Here is a 20,933-nt window from a genome sequence, read left to right as displayed (position 1 = left end):
TCTTCAGGAAGAAGATCTCTAGTCCAATTATTCATAATCTAGAAACTTTCAAAATCCAAATGCTGCTACATTTAAGATTTCCACCAAATTGGTGTCTGAATCTGAGGCAGTTCTGGTCTCTGCTGTTTCAGCTATTTTGTGGATTTTGCCTCTCTCAGCTCTTGTAATCGCATCTGACAAGTGTCAAATGTGTAGCACTTAACCTTATGTGTACAGTAATGGCTTACTACAACCATACTCCATGCTGCACTTGCTGGAACACTTGTTAGAAGCAAAAAGGTATGAGTTTTGGTTAGGGGAAATATAACTGAATGCATGAATTACAGAGAGGGAAGTCCCTGGGGAACATGTGATAAGTTGTGGGGGAGAAAGATGGCATGTACAGTGGGGAGGAGCATTGTGGCATTTGTTTTGAGAAATTTGTGTGAGCAATATTTGGAAAAAGAGGAATATGTATGTTGCATTTATGGACATGGAGAAATCATATCATTCTAACCCCCCTCCCCATTCGTTCCCCCACTTCTGGCACATGTATTCATTTATTTAGTTATTTCTTTGCCTATCCTTACCATATGTCCAATCCATACTGCCACATCTTGCTCATACACTTTCATAATTTACTAGCTCAGCCTGCCTCACATCACATATTATCCTCTCGTATTTCATTTCCAGTACCTGCACCCACTTCAGTACATTGTGTAAAAACTCTGATGAATAATGTCAGACAGTTTTTTGATGTGACACTAAACATTATTTGCTTCATCTTTCTCAAAAAGGAAAATTCAGATATAACTAATGGTCAACAGTTTAGTGTGATTATTAATTTAAGGTCATAACACTGTAGGAAACAGAAGAGAGAGGGCCACCATATCCCTCTCATGACTTCTGTATACTGTAATGCAGCACAGAACTCTTGCTTTCTTTGGACTGTGCAAAGGTGTATCAGTTTACAGTCCACTGTATTGAATTTTTTACACTGTGAAGTATTCTCTATTTGAAGGTTGAACTCTTAAATCTATTGTTTGTAGGAGGTGACCGTCTAGAAATTTACCATCAAGAAATGGATGATACACTGCTATTTTTCATTTCTAGAGTTGCAGATTTACTCTGTGATTTGATTTATGATATTGTGCTCATGATTTCATTGATATTTTTGAAAAACCACCTTTAGATGACTTACACATGTGTGTAGATTAAAAATATGGTTGAATGATCTTTTGAATGTACAGTACATGAAAAACACCAAAGGTGTTGAATGTTTCTGTTTTGATATACCATAGAAGCTTTTAAACAATAGAGAGATGTAACTGAGTTTAATACAAGTGCTTTTGTAAGTGGGATAGTCATGGTATTGCACTCGATCGATTTTTGTATTTTGTTTGATGTGAGAAGTGAAAGTTAGAGTTAGGCTGTGATTATAATGGATGAAATACAGCAAAGTGAAGCAATTGATTTTGAATTACTGTACTTTTGGTGATAATATTTTGATTTCTATAACATTTGCAGAATGATTTCACATATGAATTTTCTTGCAGGGTGCTGGATACCGTATTGCGTATGGTAATAAAGTGTACCGCCGTGGAAAATCTGCACTCCTTGAGATCCCATTTTATGAGCATGATTGGTTCCACTTCCCAAAGGTATGCCTTTTTCTTTACAATTTACATTTTTTCTTTTATTTAGATGACATCTCATGTGTGGTTGACAGTATATGGCATGCAAAAATATATTAGTTTTAGTGTTAAGAAGGAATATGGACTGCTTTTGCTTTTGATTCACTTATTTTATAGGATTACATATATTTTGCCCACTGTGGTTATTGTAAACACTACCTTTCTCCGTAACAGGATATTTCAGACATAAGTCTCTCTACAAAAGCAAAGGAATACACAGGCCGAGCAGTAACAAGGCGAGAGATGATGGAAATCCTCAGTTCCTTTGAAAGTTTGATGATCAGGGCTAGATTCCACACTGTCCAGATTGAAGGACTGTTAGTATTTGTGCAGTTCTTGTTATGTTGTATGTTGTGGCTGTCGGTAATCCAGTTAAAGTATTACTCCATATTCATGTGAAAGTCTTTTGTCTCTAACCTGGTGTACATGTAACTTGTATTTCATGTCCATCATTCATTTACTTAGTTTCTTTTCTTTTTTGAGATTTTATCTGCAAGTTGTGAAATGCTTTTAAGCCAGCTGCCAAAGAACTTTGTACATTTTTAGTTTTCAGTGCTTTGCACATGAAGCAATGAAAATTATAGTTAGAGAGCTCAGAACTTTATACTTTTTACTGATCGTCAGTTGTCCCAGTGTGGGAGGTCATTTTCCATCATGATATATATTATTACTTGAACTTTATTAAAAGTTAACATAGTTTTACACTAATGAAATCAGAAAAGACAAGAAAACCTGTTATTCCTTTCATTACTTGATTTTTAAAACATTAACTGGACTACAGTATGAATATTATGATACATTATATTGTTTTCAGCATTAGATATCTCTTCTTAACTTTTTCTTTTGCTTAGTGAATTTTATGTTTTAACTGTCATCATAGGACTCAAGAAGCATTTTCTTAATTTTTCCAACTTACGCTTTGTGTTGATTTGTAATCAGTATTTTCCTAAATGATACTTTGTTTGCTGTTGTATGAGTATTATTTAATGTTAATTGTACCATACTTTAGTGGTATTTTATAGAATGGTATGAATTGTTTTCAGTTAATAACTTATTTGCTTATTTCTTCCTGTAGCATTCATGACGTGATCCTTGAGTATGGGGCTGAAGGGTCAGCAGCCCTCGTCACTGGTGCTGTTGAACGTTGCAATTGCCCTCCAGGTAATGTGTGTGTGTGTGTGTATGTGTGTAAAGATTTGCCAAGACAAAGCTTGGCATATGCTCTTGTCAATGACCGCCTTGTGTACTATCAATAGCTCTGGTTAGGTGTGTGCCGGGGCTTTCATTACTAATGTAGAGCAGTCCATGTATAATTATATTGTAATGGGATCTTCATTGTATGTGTACATTGTGTAAATGGTAATGAATTGCTTCATCTAAAAAAGACAACTGTGATAATTTCTGCTTGGGAATACCCATTTAAAAAAGAAAATTGGGGAATACATATTTTTGCTTTATTATGAATTTAGTCATACTTTTTTCCTCTAATTTTAGGAAGACTTGGTACATAAGTTGAGTTTTTGTATGTAGACTTGTCATTTGAATTTGTCTTTTTCACTGTTTAGTAACTTTTCTTCTTCTTGTTCATCAGTAAGGCAATAAGGACCTTTACCAAGCTCATTAAAGACTGTACCTTCAGATGATTTACATATTTTAATTGGTAAAAGCTTGTACCTGTAAATGATTTATTATTCTGTGGTGAAACAATATTTAACTCAGAGAAGTAAAGGGACTGATTTCTCCTGCTGATAGTTCTTTGTGTTTATTTTTTGGAATACCACTGCGTGGTCTGGCATGCATTCTCAAACGCATCACCTATTTTATTCCTTTTTACTGCTTCATCTTACATATGTATTGTTGTAATTCTGTACTCACATAGCCCATTTGCATATGCTTACTAAGGCAGTGCTTTCCTGCAATTATATCTTATTGCAAGGAAGTACCACATGCCTCACTTATGTGATAACCAAGTCTTTCTTTCTTTCAAACTACTCACCATTTCCCGCGTTAGCGAGGTAGCGTTAAGAACAGAGGACTGGGCCTTTTTTGGAATATCCTCACCTGGCCCCCTCTGTTCCTTCTTTTGGAGAATTAAAAAAAAAAAAAAAAACAACGAGAGGGGAGGATTTCCAGCCCCCCGCTCCCTCCCCTTTTAGTCGCCTTCTACGACACGCAGGGAATACGTGGGAAGTATTCTTAATCCCTTATCCCCAGCATGTAAGAATTTTAAGTATTGCTATTGGGTTTTGACAAGTGAGGATGGGGTGATACCTGCCAAATGTAGGAGAAAGATAAAGCATTACCACCTTTCTGTGAGAGGAAAATATGCACTTGATATTGAGAGACTGAAATGTTCTTTTGATTGATATTATGTATATTCCATAGGATACAGTGGTTTGTCTTGTGAGTCTTGCGAACCAGGATACCGGCGAGTCAACAAGACAGTGTATGGTGGAGTATGCCTTCCATGTGATTGTAACGGTCATGTAGAGTCCTGTAATCCATTCACTGGTACATGTGGGGTAGGTACAGGAACCTTTCCTTGTAATGGAGAACAAGAAAACATTTGATTATAACTGACAAATGAAGAGTATTTTGAATACAGTTATTTGCAGTGCAGCATTTTATTGCTCTTACAGGAGTGCCAGCACAACACAGTTGGCGATCGCTGCGAGCGATGTGCTGCAGGGTACTTTGGAGATGCATCCCTGGGTACTCCTGATGCTTGTCAGGCATGTGAGTGCCCATTGCCTCTCGGATCTAATCACTTCACCCCTAGATGTGTTCCAGATCTTGACCTTGGTGGATACAAGTGCCAGTGTCCAGCAGGTTATGACGGGCCCAAGTGTGAAAGGTGTGTTATATCATAGTGATTGTTTTCATAATTAAATTTCACTGTGTTCTGAATAGGGAAAAGCAGCTTATTACTGTTCAAGAGTAAAAGTAAAGGTGATTTTTGTTTCAGTGTAGTTCATCATTTTATTCTATCAGACTAACATAAGTTTGAGTACACTAGATTTGAGAACCTATCCAGTTCTTGATTGTACAAGATATTAATTTGGAATGTTTCCATGATATCAAGTAAAATGTCTTCACAGTTGCTAATAACTGTCCACTGAAGGATAACCAGCACATAGTGTGTGAATTCACATGACTGTTATCATGTGCTTAAACAAGAAGAGAATTGACCTTACCCTACCTATTAGTTATGTTATCAAGATTTTTTTGCTCTTTAACAAAGAGAAGACGCTAATCAGAGTAAAGTGTCAAGGGTTTACACCAGGCAGAGACATGATAGATCTAACAAAACAGATAGAATTTTGACATTTGAATAACTTTGGTATAGAAATTTCCATGGGTTTGTCTCAATTAGATGGTCATAGTGGAAACTGTGATGCTGAAATGAAGACAAAACATTTTATTGGGTTGTCACAAAACTTTTGATGAGTGTTTCTCAAAATCATCATATTAAAACAAAACTTCTATGGATTCCAGGTAATATTCCTTAAGAAGGAACATATATTTAATGAATAATCATACATAATATTCTTCCTCTTCCAGGTGTGCTGATGGATACTTTGGCAATCCACTTGTCCCTGGCAATTTCTGTCAGCCATGTGAATGCAATGGGAACATTGATAAGAGGGAACAAGACAACTGTGACCGACTGACTGGACAATGTCTTAAATGTATTGGTAATACTATTGGCTGGCATTGTGAAAAATGCAAAGATAATTATTATGGTGACCCTAAAAGGTAAGAATTTGAATATAAACTGTAATTTTCATTACCTTTTATTGGACACGACATATGATACTTATGTAAATTGTAGTGCATCAAAACCAAAGCCCCTATCCACAGCCAAGTCCCAAAGATCTTTATTTTTCCTTGACCACTTCATATGCCCTAGCTCAGCCCATCATCAGTATGTTGCCCTCAGTATACTACATCTCAAATTTACTCTAAACTATTGCACACCACTTACCTCCAGCATGCTCAGAGATCAGTCACACTACATATTTTACTCCAGCCTTCTACTTCGTTCTTGTCTCTCCCTCCCTCTTGATTCTTCCACTTGAGGCATGCAAGGAATAGAGTAAATTGGAATGATGTGGTATATTCTGTGTATATGAGTGGATGGGCCATTCTTTGTTTCCTGGTGCTACCTCACTGACGCGGGAAACAGCGATTATGTATAATAATGATAAAAATGCATTGAATATGACTGCTTGTATATGGCTGAGAGTGATGTGGCCTTTTTTTCTGATTGCTGGTGCAGGGTTGGCAATGATGTCTTCTGTTGAGCGGGATGGCCCTGGGAATGGATGAGGGCGAGTATGTATGTACTTGTGTATATATGTGAGTGGATGTCTTTCTTCATCTGTTTCCTGGCACTACCTCACTAAATCAGGAATTGATCAACTATGAAAAAATATATGAATATTATTCTTTTTAATGCTTTTCTGTTTCCTACTTTAGCAAGGTAGTACTGGTAACTAATGAAGAAGGCCACATTTACATTTCATCCATTCTCTAACAGAGATGATGAATGTGCATTATTTGGTGGTAGGCAGGAGTTGAGTTGAAGCTTAGTGGGGGGGAAATGTAACAAAGCAGCTCAGCAGTGGCATTAGGAATAACTTTCCAAAAGCTTAAAGAGCATGCCAAAACATGCTGGATGGAATTTTATGGATATCATATATCCCATTATATGTATTTATTGGAAGACATCAGGAATTTTGGATACAAGACTTTCTCCAGTTAGTTAAATGGTGAATAGTGAGGCTTTTCCTGTCTGTAAATTGTGTGACTGCACTTGAGCTTTGCATGTATAGGCTTTATTGTATTAATTTATTTCATTCCTTCATAGGGGTCAGTGCCTGAGCTGTGGGTGTCATGAACAAGGATCATTAATGGCACAGTGTAATTCTGAAAGTGGGCAATGCCAGTGCAGAGAACTCTACACAGGACGCCGATGTGACCGCTGCATTGTAAGAAGCCATATACATTGTATTTGAATAGTGGTGAATTATTGTAGAAAGTTTGGAAATTAGTTCAAAAGTTTAGTGTAATCAACAGATATGAGTTTGAAGGAATGATATATTATACTTACTGGCTTTTTTTGTCATATATTGATACCTCACACACCTAGACAGATAAATATGCAACTTCTGGTAATTCCTTTTCTACCTCTGTAGTATTATAGTTGTCACAGCTACAAATAGACACACTGTTCAGGTATGCTCTTCTCTTTCACTGGTTGATATCAGTAGTTTACATACACCTTTTTTTTATGTTATGGCCTTTCCAGTGCTTTCATCACAGTATCCAAAGAGTACTCATCTCTTTAAGATGAGTAAAGCATATGACCTGGTGTCTTGGTGCCCTAAAGGAGTGTCCCACTGAGCTTGCAGCAGTTCTTGCATATCAATTTTGCTTCTATCTTATGACCAGCACTTTTTCTCTCTGTTAAGATCACATATTGGTTTATTAAAGAGGAGGGATTCTTGTATCATCTTGTAGTTTTGATTTCTTCTGTTTGAAAGGTCTTTGAATCTCTTCACTTTTTGAAACAACTCTAATCTATTAGTTTTCTCTCAAACCAGTGTTTTTTTTTTTTTTTTTTTTTTTTTTTTTTTTTTGAGATCTAGTGGTGACTTTCTTGTCATATTTAGTGTTCATCTCTTTGGGACTTGATCATGCCATGATACTTGATATTCTGAAAGCTTATAGTAGGATGTTGCATAAGTCTTTTACTTTTGAAGTATTCAGTGGCTTTCCTTTTTGTCATTTAAAGGATTTTCAGTTTTGCAGTTGTCTTTTTCCAGTTTGTCTGTTGGCATAATTGTTGATGCATCAGTCCCCTTCATGTTCTTTGGGGTTCTTTGCTGTCTTTTACTCTCTCCCTCATTATCAGTAATCATTTTTTAAGCAGTAATCCTATTGAATCAGTTCTGTACTGGTATTTCAAGTCTGCCCTTGTCTGCTTCCTTTAGACACCAACTTTTTCCACAAGCTTATGCTGTTTCTTTCTTTTTTATGAGTACTTCAGGCAAGGACAATCTTGTAAAGGAGTTGAAAATCTCATCAACTTTAGTTCTTTCAGTGACTGTTTCCTTCATCTTTCTTTATGATGCCTCCTGACTTTATTTTCTTTGAGGACTTTATTTGTTTAGCACCACATCTCTATCATTTTACTCATCAGTATAGCTTTTGATATTTCCTGTAAATTCTGGTCACTGAAACAGCTAAATCTGACTGGAGAAAACTTGATTTTCTTTCAGTTCTTTAATATGTTCCTGATCACAGCAGCTACTCAAGTTGTACTTAGGCTTGAATGTCCCAATATGGAGTACTGCTTACATTTTGTGGGTGGGATTATCTTCCATCTTCATTCTTGACAGAGTTAGTTAAAAGTAGTGTGCCATGTCAACTTGCATGGCCCAACTCTCTCTCTTGCACAGATATTACTCTGGATTCTTTAGAAAATCAGCTGCTTATGTGCCTTCTCTGATTAGGTCTTGTTAGCCAGACTTTGATAAGATTATCTTTACTTCTTCACTTTTGAGATGTTCGGAACAGTGCATAAGCATTAGTTTTTACTTGCATTTCAGAGTGGGCGTGGTGATGTGACTGAAGGTTGTCCTCTGTGTCAGTGTGACCCAGAGGGATCAACCAATCAGATTTGTGATCCGTTTACTGGACAGTGTCCATGCAAGCCAGGTTGGTAGTCATTCATTTACAGTACAATGTACTTTTAGAGTAGTACTCTTACTAAACAAGTAAAACCCCTTAGAATTAGTAATATTGCAAAAATCACACTAAATTGATCATGATAGTAAGAATTTATTGTTAGTTCATATGAGATTATTTACATTCACTTTCTGTTTAAAGATTTGTTAATTAAGTCTTTTTTTCTTGTAGGTGTTGGAGGACGAAACTGTAACGAATGTTTGCCTGATCACTTTGGTAACCTAAGCATTGGCTGTACAAGTGAGTACAAAACTTATAATTTATCATTTTTGCTTTTCCATTGAATATGAAAACCTGCTTTCTTGGAGTGCCAGTAATTTACTTCATGTATTCCCTGCGTGTCGTAGAAGGTGACTAAAAGGGGTGGGAGCGGGGGGGCTGGAAATCCTCCCCTCTCGTTTTTAATTTTCAAAAGAAGGGATGGAGAAGGGGGCCAGGTGAGGATATTCCTTCTAAGGCTCAGTTCTCTGTTCATGACGCTACCTTGCTAATGTGGGAAATGGCGAATATGTATGAAAAAAAAAGTTTTTTAGTGATGTTATTCATCTTACTGGCATGATAATGAACTCAGCTTTGTGGATAGTGTTATTGCTGCCCACAAAACATGGACATATGCTTAGCTCTAGACATAACTGCCATTTCACTCCCTCCTAAATAGTTCATCCTCACTTCTAGATGTAGCTGATAGATAGATAGCACAAATCCATCCCAGATATGGGAACAAAGGCTAGAAAAGCTCCTTTAAGAATGTTGTGACATTCTGCTGCAAGGAAGTTGATACTGTACATTCTTGATCTGAAAGTATTTCACCACATTTTTATCAGTTGTCCATTTGTTAATATCATTGCTTGTGTTATAGTTTAGTGCTCTCTTGATTTATCACGTATGGAAATCAGTTGATATTGTTCAGTGATGTGAACATATTTTCTGAAATCTTATCCCATATTCTGATTGCTTTTCCATGGTGGTTAGATTAAGTAGTTTCTTTTTGTGTTCCAGTATCCAATTTCATTACAGCAACTTAAATTTATTGAGAGAAATGATCTTGATATTTTGATATGTTATTTTAAAGTCATATCTGAAGAGGAGAGTGCAGTTTTCCTTATCTGTCTATTTCTGATGCCTGTTTCCTCCAGGAACATCAAGGGGGTGGCCACACCTCCTTACATGCCTCCTCGCATACACCTTTCCACACATTCTTCCTCCTTTTTTCCCCACTCCATCCTTCATATTTTGCAAATTCCATTCTTCCCTTGAGTACCTCACAACCCTTGTCCTGCTTTCCCTTGCTCTGTATCCTTGCTATACAGTTCTTTTCTTTTCACTTTGTAAAAATGTCATGCACACCAGAACCTTTCATTCAATTAACAATCCTTTTCCTGTACTCCAAAATCCTCCCCTAATCTCTAGATACTTTCTTTTTTCCTGAGCATTTCACTTTCTTCACTACCTTCCTTTAGACTGCATTTCAGTACCCTCTCCTTTATTTCACAGTCATCCTTCCTTTGCCCTTATTAGTTATCTTCTTGTACTTTACACCCTTTTTCCATTTTCCACAACTCTTGCTTGTTCTTTAAAGCTTTCTTTGCTTTCCATAACTCTCCTGTTCTCCACATTCTTCCATTGTACTTTAAAACTCTATGTACTTCCCAGCTCTCCCCACCACTCAAGGCCCACCTTACCCATGCACTTGACACCCATCCTATGCTTATCACTATCATGCATCTTGCAGCAAATACATTATATATATCATAACCCTTCACTACACCTTGCAGCCCTCTAAAACACTGTATGAATCTTCTGCATACAAACATTCATGTGGTTATTTTCAGCCCAATCCTACAATTTGTAACGTTCCTTGACACTATGCACCACCTGTTCTGTCCATAACCCTATGTATTCATCATTCTTATGCATTCGACAGTCCTCTGCAATGCAGATTTTCCTTTGTATTTTCTAACTCTCTCCTGTATTCCATAGCCCTCCCCTACACTCAAGAAAACTTTTTGCTCATCTTTGCTTTCAATAAAACTTCCTATACTTCACAACCTCCCTTTGCACTCGAAAACCCTCTTTGCATATGACAACACCCTTCCTCTCTCACAACTTTTGCCATGATCCTCACAACATAACTTTCCCCTGAATTGTTTCAACCTTTTTCTTTTATGCAGCTAATCTTCCATTCTTTTTACTATTCTCCCCTAAATTATTTCATTCTTTTGCATTTCATACACCCACTTTCATGATGTTGCAGCTAAGCAAGCCACATTGGTAGGTGCTTATAGCTGAAGATCATTAAAGAACTTCTAACCTCTGAAAGGCATCAGAGCTTTAATGATAAACTTGAAAGTTAGTCATTAACCTGTATTGGTATAGGAAATAGATAATCTAGAGCTCATTTAGGATGAAGAAATTTCACAGGCACAAGATGAACAGCTCTGCTATGTGGTATTGTGATAAAAACTGAAAGAAGTCCAGGTGAGTCAAAGATTGAAATGAAAATGAAGGAAATGAAAAGAAATATAATGTCTCCTCATTCAAAATTCAATAGCGACCCACATACAGGTATGATTAAGAAGAAAATTGCCTCAGAAAATCCCTTACAACCGAACTGTCTTCCCCATACATTTTTACATGGATGTTGGAAGAACTGGTGGTTATTTTGGTAGACATTTGTTATTCAACAAGTAGTGGTAATTAATATACAGTGACAGGTTAGCTATTTGTCCTCTGGTAACTTTCTTGTTGTCATTGCCTGGAAATTTTTAATGAAATAATTGTATGTTAACTTTGCTTGATTGATAGGATGACTATTCCTAAAGTCATGCTTTAGAAAAATGATTGGATGGTTAGGATGACTTTTCATAACATCATGCTGTAGAAATATGATTGAATGGTTTAAATGATTTTTAGTGAGAAAAGAACTGAAAAGAATATTTCTAGTTAGCATTGATCGATTATTCCTTGAGCTGGATATATGAATATTGCTTGCCAATGAATTAGGGGTGATAAGCACTATCAGCACTGTGGTGCATCAATGTCATCAAAAGTACACCATCGATGGTAAAGTGGCTTTTGAATAATGTGTAAGAACTGTTTGCTAAACACCAAGAATAATTTATAGATATTTTCCATGTAATGCTACATTTAATGTTGAGAGAGAGAGAGGTTTGTTTGAATGTCGATTGTTGTAAGAGATGATATTTATATAAAGAAAAAGGGAGTGTATTATCACTGAGCCTAATTAGAAATATGGGCGTTGCAAGCATAGCAGAGAAAATTTCATTGTTATATATATATATATATATATATATATATATATATATATATATATATATATATATATATATATATATATATATATACTTCCCACGTATTCCCTGCGTGTCGTAGAAGTTGACTAAAAGGGGAGGGAGCTGGTGGCTGGAAATCCTCCCCTCTCGTTTTTTTCAATTTTCCAAAAGAAGGAACAGAGAAGGGGGCCAGGTGAGGATATTCCCTCAAAGGCCCAGTCCTCTGTTCTTAACGCTACCTCGCTAACGTGGGAAAGGGCAATAGTACATAAAAATAATATTTTTTTTCTTTTTTTTTTTCGCTGTCTCCCGTGTTTGCGAGGTAGCGCAAGGAAACAGACGAAAGAAATGGCCCAACCCACCCCCATACACATGTATATACATACGTCCACACGCAAATATACATACCTACACAGCTTTCCATGGTTTACCCCAGACGCTTCACATGCCTTGATTCAATCCACTGCCAGCACGTCAACCCTGGTATACCACATCGCTCCAATTCACTCTATTCCTTGCCCTCCTTTCACCCTCCTGCATGTTCAGGCCCCGATCACACAAAATCTTTTTCACTCCACCTTTCCACCTCCAATTTGGTCTCCCTCTTCTCCTCGTTCCCTCCACCTCCAACACATATATCCTCTTGGTCAATCTTTCCTCACTCATTCTCTCGATGTGCCCAAACCATTTCAAAACACCCTCTTCTGCTCTCTCAACCACGCTCTTTTTATTTCCACACCTCTCTTACCCTTACGTTACTTACTCGATCAAACCACCTCACACCACACATTGTCCTCAAACATCTCATTTCCAGCACATCCATCCTCCTGCGCACAACTCTATCCATAGCCCACGCCTCGCAACCATACAACGTTGTTGGAACCACTATTCCTTCAAACATAGCCATTTTTGCTTTCCGAGATAATGTTCTCGACTTCTACACATTCTTCAAGGCTCCCAGAATTTTCGCCCCCTCCCCCACCCTATGATCCACTTCCGCTTCCATGGTTCCATCCGCTGCCAGATCCACTCCCAGATATCTAAAACACTTCACTTCCTCCAGTTTTTCTCCATTCAAACTCACCTCCCAATTGACTTGACCCTCAACCCTACTGTACCTAATAACCTTGCTCTTATTCACATTTACTCTTAACTTTCTTCTTTCACACACTTTACCAATCTCAGTCACCAGCTTCTGCAGTTTCTCACATGAATCAGCCACCAGCCCTGTATCATCAGCGAACAACAACTGACTCACTTCCCAAGCTCTCTCATCCCCAACAGACTTCATACTTGCCCCTCTTTCCAAAACTCTTGCATTCACCTCCCTAACAACCCCATCCATAAACAAATTAAACAACCATGGAGACATCACACACCCCTGCCACAAACCTACATTCTCTGAGAACCAATCACTTTCCTCTCTTCCTACACGTACACATGCCTTACATCCTCGATAAAAACTTTTCACTGCTTCTAGCAACTTGCCTCCCACACCATTTCCCGCATTAGTGAAGTAGCGTTAAGAACAGAGGACTGAGCCTTTGAGGGAATATCCTCTCTTGGCCGCCTTCTCTGTTCCTTCTTTTGGAAAATTAAAAACGAGACACAAAAAAAAAGCTGAGTTGATAAGTATTTCTTACATTGGTAGACAGAGTATAGAACAAAAATTGAAGTTTACCACAAAGCTTAGAGATGAACCAAGTACTGTCGTGGGAGGTCGATGAGTATTGCTAAAGCTTATGGTACAGATGTGAGCATTTGTAATATTGTTGTAGCTATACACAGTGTATGCAAGTGGAAGTTCAGTAAAAAAAAAAAATTCAAAACCTATTAAGGTAGATGGGTTATTATTACAGACCCACCGTAGCTTTCACTGCACCAGAAGTTCGATTACTGTAATTTTAGTTTAAAAGAGGATTAAAGAAAATGCGCAAGTATAAGGTCGAGTAACTTAAGTACCTTAGCACAAGTAGATGGTATAGTAGGGAAAGGTCTATCCTTTTTTACCCACTTGGGTATGATGACGTGACCTCTGACCTACCTCTTATGGGTCAGGTCATAATTTCTTGGAGTCGTAATCGTCTTGTAGAATAATTATACTATTACGTTCTAGATCTAGGGTAGTTTTCTCGTAGTTTTTAGGTTAGAGTAGCATAGAAAAAAAAATAAGTGGGTGGAAGCGAATCTGAAGGTAATGCGCAATTTGATTATTTTAATAAAACGTAACCTAAGCCTGCGATGCTATACAAGTGTAAGGCGAACTAAGATTATTTATGTCTGTTGTATGTTTATGGTATACGTGTAGAGGATCGAGTAGAATATAAATCGCGTTTCTGTATCTTTCTGCATTAATTCGGGTAATGCACAGCAGGTGGTTAGTACTTTAAATGGTAGTGTAAGTTCAGTAACATGACCGAACCCATGACCTTAGGGTTAACCCCAACTTTATATTTAAGGGAATTTTACGAAGTTTGCAGATGGAATGATCTTTAAAGTATTATCAGTTTCTGATTGACACTAGAGGTAGTTTGTATCTGAGTGGATTAGGTGGCAGGTAGTAGCGCGTTGACATGTGCCTACAAAAGGAGGTGATGTAGGCGTTAACGTCAAGGACCCGAGCCCTACCACCGCTGTGTCGCTTACGTCTAACCTCGTTATCACAGTCTCGCTCTCTCTCTCTCTCTCTCTCTCTCTCTCTCTCTCTCTCTCTCGCTAGGGATTATACAAATATTATTGATAATACTATTCATTTATCGCTATCTTTCTGTTATTTGATGTCCATAGAACCGAAGAGTCGGAGGAGGAAGTAGTAGATGAATATGCCGGGTGGAGTCATGAATGGGGTTAGGAATGGAACGAGCAGTGGTCAAGAGAGTCAAGTGACAGCGCTGCGGGCTTAGAGGGCGCCGGCACCCGACCACCTGCACGACTTGAACAGCTTTCTGTTGGCTACTAGATTCCCAGCTCTTCGTTTTTTAGTCCCGCTTTAACGACTTTTTCGTTAAATGTCGTGTGAGCCGCTATTGTCCCTTACTGACCCATGACGTATTCCATCATTTGGATATGACAGGTTGAGCTATTCCGCCGAAGTCCTTGAGAGGATTATACGTTTGGATGCTGCACTAGACAGGAGTAAACATTTGGCCTAACCTTAAGTATGCCTCATAACTTGTCGCTCTCACCCGCAGCAGGGGCACTGTCGCAAACGAAACATTGTGGGAAGTAAACTTGCCCGTACACGTGAGCTTAGTTTAGCGTGTGCTCAATATGCCTTGTGGGATCCTGGCTGCATGGCGGACAGAGCACCTTACATATGGCTTGCTCCTAACCTTAACACGCCCACCACATACAGTGCCCGAGATGTGGCCCCACAAAATAATGATCAGTGCAGTGAAAATGAATGATCCTTTATTCAAAATTGTTGTAGTTGGTCAGGATTGTTACATGTATTTAAATGGATGGGTGGACATTTTGTTAGAGGAATGGTTGCTTGCTGTCAAGAGGATGGGTGAATTGCATCCCCAGCTGTGTGTAGAGACTAATGTCACAATGTTAAGAGTTATCCCCTTCAGTCTTGGGAGGCGGGGGAAGCCTATGTAGTGGCATGTGGTGGGTTGGGTGGAAGGGAGAGAAGGGGCGGTTGGAGATCCTCTGGCATCATAATACGTCTCATTTTACCGGCTTGACACATCTTTTCTTGTATTTTCGAACACACGCACGGTTACAGGACGCACACTGCCAGCATACGCACATACGCCCTCTCGCACAGGCCCTCATACAAACATATACAAAAGCAGGTTGACGCCAGAGTAGACGCCGGGGTGACAACAGACTGTCCCTGAACTCAGGCTAGAAATTTATGATATTGCTACCGCCGGAGGGGCATCCACTTCGGTCATTGCCTTTTACTTGACTCATGTATCTCTGGGTGTATGCTGATGAGAGAAAAGAAAGACTGGAGCTTCTTTTCCGTTTGGATGATATACGCAGGGTTTTAAATCATGTTCCTGCCCTCTAAGATACATGTAGTCTTCTAGGGATGGTTTGATGAATGTTATATATATGCAAGACATACTAACGTTAATGTCTGGTCATTCTCAGCGCGTTATCGCTAGGAGTGGACTAATGGACTTTTTGCAGAGATGAATGTTCAACTCTTCGGTTAAGGGTGGTGTTGTTTAACCTCTTGAGCATGGCAGGATGATCCTTGAGCGCGACTGTGCGGTCCTTAAACACAATGGTACGGTTCTTGAAGACAGTGGTACAGTCCTTGACCACAATAGTACAGTCCTTGACTATGATAGTACGGCCCTTGAGCATGAATATATTATAGCACAATCGTACGATTTCTGAGCACGACGGCACGACCCCTGATAGCGTGACCTTTTAGCTGACCCTTAAGAAGTAGATCAAAGGTCAGGGAATCGTATCGTGTTCAAAGTACCTAAGGTCATGGTCTACCGACATAACGTCAGTTTTATGTGAACTTAAGCATTTACCCCTTAAAGATCGCCAGGAGTGTTGTCACCACTGACGTATCGTGTCCATCCTTTGACTAACTAAAAGCTAAGACGTATGGCATGCTAAAGACGGGTCTGCTGACGCTCTAAATAGGTGAGCAATAGCTAGGCTTCGAGTGAAGCGTCTGTATCTCATGTGGATTTGGGTTGAGAGATGATACATCCCATTATGGCAGATGACGGTCGTGATGCGCAGAGAATGGTGAGCGGTGACGCATGACCTGTCTAGGTGCGTAGAGAATCACCGTGAGCGGTGGCGCATGATCTCTCCAGGGGGTGCAGTGAATGGTGAACAGTGATGGACAAGGCGGAAGAAAGGAAGTGAAGTTCCTGGGGAGGTCGGACATATAAAATGAGAGGTATGTGACGACCCAAGGAGTGATACGGGAAGCTAGTTTTCTACCCGGGCATGGGTATGGGACGATGATGTATTACGACCCTGGGGCGGGAACGACATGAGGGTAGTACACCCCTGGGATGGTAACAAGACGATGTGTATGAAGGTGCGCCTGTCCTGGTTCTGAGGCGTATGAGCGTTTGCAGATTCGTCTAGACATGTTCATGTCTCTCTCTCCCGTTAAACACACATTTTATTGGCGGTATGATTTTATGGACTTATGCGTATGGCTTTTGAAGTATCACATTATATTCTCCATCTGCATATATATAGCACTGACCTTGTTGGGTTTAGGATATCCAGTGACTTTGGGCGTGGGGTTATATGGGAGGGAGAGGTAGTGAGTGTGGCTTTATTGCTTGTCTTAAAGCTTGAAATATACCCGGGAGATGGAAGGCGATTCTTGTAACAAACAGGGTATGGGTGTGTGACAGCCAAGCACTAGAAAAAGATTTTTACAGACTCAGTTGAGAATCAAATCCAAAATTTTCATGCTACAGAGGTCATTGATGGCTTCAGTTCAAGTAATTAATGGAGTTAGGTGGGGACCGTGTCTTTAGACCAGCCTGCCTCGCTTCCGTACAAGATGAAAATATACGTTGTATTCTTTCACCCAGATGTGACCATCGTGCTGAGAATACTTCCACGTGAGATGCTGGGGCCCAAAGACGGATGAAAATATTGGATGAGGTTAGAGATGAATGGAGAAGTGGAGTGGTTTCGAATGCATTCTTAATTTAGAGGTTTTAGGTAGTGCTGGAGAATAATGGGTTGACGGAGGGTAGTTTTGGAGTCCAGAGGGTTGACTCTACGTATGTTAATGGTTGAGTCCGTTTTGTAGGAGAAAGTTAAAAATGGAATTCACTTCATTGGAAGAAGTTATTGACTTCAGTTGTTGGAGAAACTTTATCTTCAGGGAAGTTGTTTCAGCTACTAAAAATGGAAGACTTACGGAGCAGGGTGTTGTGTGAGATACGGATTAGGGCGCAGGGAGTAGATGTACAGATCAGAGGTGTAGGGAGACATGTGATCCTACTGGAACAACGGACGAATGGCTAAGGGATTAACTTGTGTCTTCCCTTCCTTGTTTTCCATGCACGCCGAAGCAGGAGGCTGTTCCTGAGCAGCAGCTGTATTCAAACGCTCGGCAAGCGTCTCTTGATGAATAACTGAATATTGACGTAATGAGAGAGTGTTGCTGAATTGCTTGATTGAAAATGAATATAGTAGCAGGAAGAACAGAGATTGATGCTAAATGTAAAGAAAGACGGTACAAGCGCTGGGATAAAGCAGGAAAGACTAATTGGTCCTGTTGACAGGGAGATAAATAGTGCGGAGCGCTGGTCAGACATTCTTATTGATGGTATTGTCTCTAAAACCTGTGGAGTACGATGTAACGACCATTTTGGCTGAATCACTTGAGCATAACGATACAAACACGGCGGTACTGCCCTTGAGTACGACGACACAACCCTTAAACACGGTGGTACTGCTCTTGAGCACGATGATGCAGCGCTTAGCTTGGTTTTTGGTCTGACTGCAACGGGTTTTGCATTAATGATTTTTTTTTTTCCGTCAGTTGTATGTTATATGGTCTTATCTGGAAGTTTGTGTCCTGTGAAACGATCGCTTGCGCATAAGGAATAATTATTTTTGATACGTCGGTCCCAAAGAAATCGAAGGTTTAGTAATAAATTCGATGGGTAAGTAGCACTGCCAAATGTTAAAAGATGATATTTAGATACTTTATATTGATTTCGATGATTATTGATAGAGAAAACTGAAAATAATTCATGAAACCAATGGGGAAAGTTCGTCAGTTTTTCTATTAATAGTGAAACAAGTAGCAAATGATAGTGAAACTCGAAGGAAAATAATAAAACCAAAAACATCTAGATAGACTTGAAAATAAATGATGACAGAAAAGATTAACATTGATAAAACCAGATATTAAACAAGAAGATCCACCCATGTATGGCATAGACTTAATGAAGCGGCTAGACCATGTCAGATAGTGCTAAGCAATGCCTAGGCTAGACAACCTTAGAGGTGGAGTTGGATCATCAGTAAATGTTAGAATGAGTTTAAACTTTTTTATTGTGCAAGATACGCTAGACGGAAATTTAGGGTTTTGTAATTATGAGAAACAAAGGGTCGCCTTTTTAGGCTCGTCAGATTATTGTGGTCGCTCATATATATATACACGCTACCTCGTCCATATTTTCTTCGCCCTACCTTCACAGACCTCGCCGTTTGTGGTGTGTCTCATTGATCACCATCGCGAATGGATAAGGTTAAAGAAGCCCTACCGAAAAAAGCTATTTAGACTAAGCGAGGCTTTGCAGTATGCTGCTGTCAGAGTCACAGGATCATACGGAAAGATGGGAGGGAGAAGACATCGTACGTAGATAAGATGGAAAATGATACTATTCGCTGTAGCTTTGTGTTCCCCGTACAAAATGCGCTTGAATATGATGCGCGTTGAACACCCTGAGTCGAGTTGAATCTGTTTATGTCAGGCAGTGTTTGTCTACGTTGTATCCAGCCTTATTGGAGCAGACAGGCGTGTAAATCACTTTCTTCCAGCTATTAAGGATCCAAAGCAATCTTAGCTTTTAAGAAATTCTGTTTTCACTCATAATGGTAATATTCATTAATTTCTGAATTGCTACAGTTTATCTTTGTGAGTCTTTAGAAGCAGCTTTGTTCTTTTCAGATTTAGGTTAGGTTATACGATTTCATTTTTTAAGTTACAACAAACTTAATTTTAGAAATTATGTGTAACAAAGGATAAACAATCAGGATTCAGTAATGAACATCATTGAAGTTCACTAAACATGGCTAAATAACTCAAAACAGTGGCTGTGAAACACTCCGAAAATTAAGCATCTTAATCAGTGTCTGTTAGGTTAGATAATATGGAGGCCGTAAATATGAAATGAAATCAATCTTTAATGAAAGGTTGCTACTTAGATTTGGTATTCATATATTTGATTTATAGACATATTCTCAAATTTTTGGAATTTTGAGTTTTAATAGAACTCCTCACGTGAGAAAACTGTCTCCCTTTTAAGCACGAAAGTTTTACGACACGTACCCGACGCTCCCACGCTTAAAACGATGATACCGCCTTTGGGTATGATGGCATAAACTTTGACCTTCCCCTGAAGGGTTAGCTCAAAGGCCAGGACATGGGATCCTAGGGTCGTTTTACTATGGCGCTTATGGGGTTGGGATGTGAAGTGAACGGACATAAAAGATCTACACATTGTGTGATGGTGTCCGTTAGTCTGGGACACTGAACCTGCTCTTACGGAACTCGGCAGATTGTCAACTATTGTATCCTCCTCTGCCACTCCTGCTGCTCCTAATTCTCTCTTCATCCTCACTCTTCCCATTTCTTTCGCTTCCTCCTCGCCTCTACCTAGTTCTTCTCATCCCTTATCTGTTCTTCCAGTAGTGCCTACTTTTTGTACATGTACATAAGAGAGCTGAATCGTTGTGTCAGTAGCGTGTATGGCAACGCGGGTGTGGCGATCAAAGGAGTAGGCTATACCGACTGGGCGATGCTGTTGCCAAGGTATGTTTTGCTGGCAACACTTCCAGTAGTAGCTTCTGGTCAAGAAAATTTTTACTTTGAGCTGCCAACGTTGTTAAGAAAATTGAGGATAGATAAAGAATTGGCTTCAAAAATTTGTCTTTAATACGTACTTTACCTTTAGCAGTGTCTTGCATCTTTTCGGTATCCTCGGCACACCGAGATAACCTAACTTTTGGCAATATCGCGCATCTGTTCTTTACCTTTGGCACGTTGACACAGCTTAACAGTGAAAAATGGCCGATGGATTTTGAGTTATATCTAGACGGTGCCGTACCCATGAAGTATGCTAAGCATAGGTTTGGAGATAGCTCTTAACTATGTTTTCGAATATGGTTACGGAATAGGTTTGGAAAGATCGTCATATTTTCATCTTTACCCGTAGGCCAGGGTATAGAAGGATTCTGTTCTCAGTCCTTTGGCCAGATGAAGTAGGTTCTCTTAACTTTTGGGGTGGCACATAGCTGGTTTCCTTCCTGACCATAGGACCAGGGTATAGCTTCGCCTATGAAATTCCACTCGTTACAAACGTAGCCACCTTTCTTTATCAGCATTCCAACTTATCCAGATGTGGTTTTTCATCATATGTCTGCATTTAATGTTCAACATTATATGCCACGTTTTTAGTAGGACCAAGTTTGGAGTTCGCTTCATCTTAAGACGATGGTTTATCCTACAAATGCTGCTTAAGAATTT

General features: G+C 39.2%; 1 protein-coding gene across 1 annotated transcript in view; it reads left to right on the top strand.

Annotated features, from left to right (window-relative positions):
* The window catches only part of LOC139764258 (laminin subunit alpha-1-like), a gene marked incomplete at its 5' end in the record, with an annotated part of 177,102 nt that overhangs the window by 103,193 nt on the left and 52,976 nt on the right, over nt 1-20,933 (top strand). The window contains 9 exons of the mRNA XM_071690754.1: nt 1,536-1,640; nt 1,848-1,990; nt 2,749-2,834; nt 4,059-4,195; nt 4,313-4,527; nt 5,235-5,429; nt 6,544-6,664; nt 8,288-8,396; nt 8,598-8,666. Of these exons, the coding sequence (XP_071546855.1) occupies nt 1,536-1,640; nt 1,848-1,990; nt 2,749-2,834; nt 4,059-4,195; nt 4,313-4,527; nt 5,235-5,429; nt 6,544-6,664; nt 8,288-8,396; nt 8,598-8,666 (1,180 nt within the window). The remainder of the gene's footprint in view (nt 1-1,535; nt 1,641-1,847; nt 1,991-2,748; nt 2,835-4,058; nt 4,196-4,312; nt 4,528-5,234; nt 5,430-6,543; nt 6,665-8,287; nt 8,397-8,597; nt 8,667-20,933) is intronic.

Source organism: Panulirus ornatus, chromosome 49 (genome assembly GCF_036320965.1).
Source record: "Panulirus ornatus isolate Po-2019 chromosome 49, ASM3632096v1, whole genome shotgun sequence".
Taxonomy (NCBI): Eukaryota; Metazoa; Arthropoda; class Malacostraca; order Decapoda; family Palinuridae; genus Panulirus; species Panulirus ornatus.
Note: the sequence above shows the minus strand (reverse complement) of the source record. Positions and strands in the feature narration are given on the sequence as shown.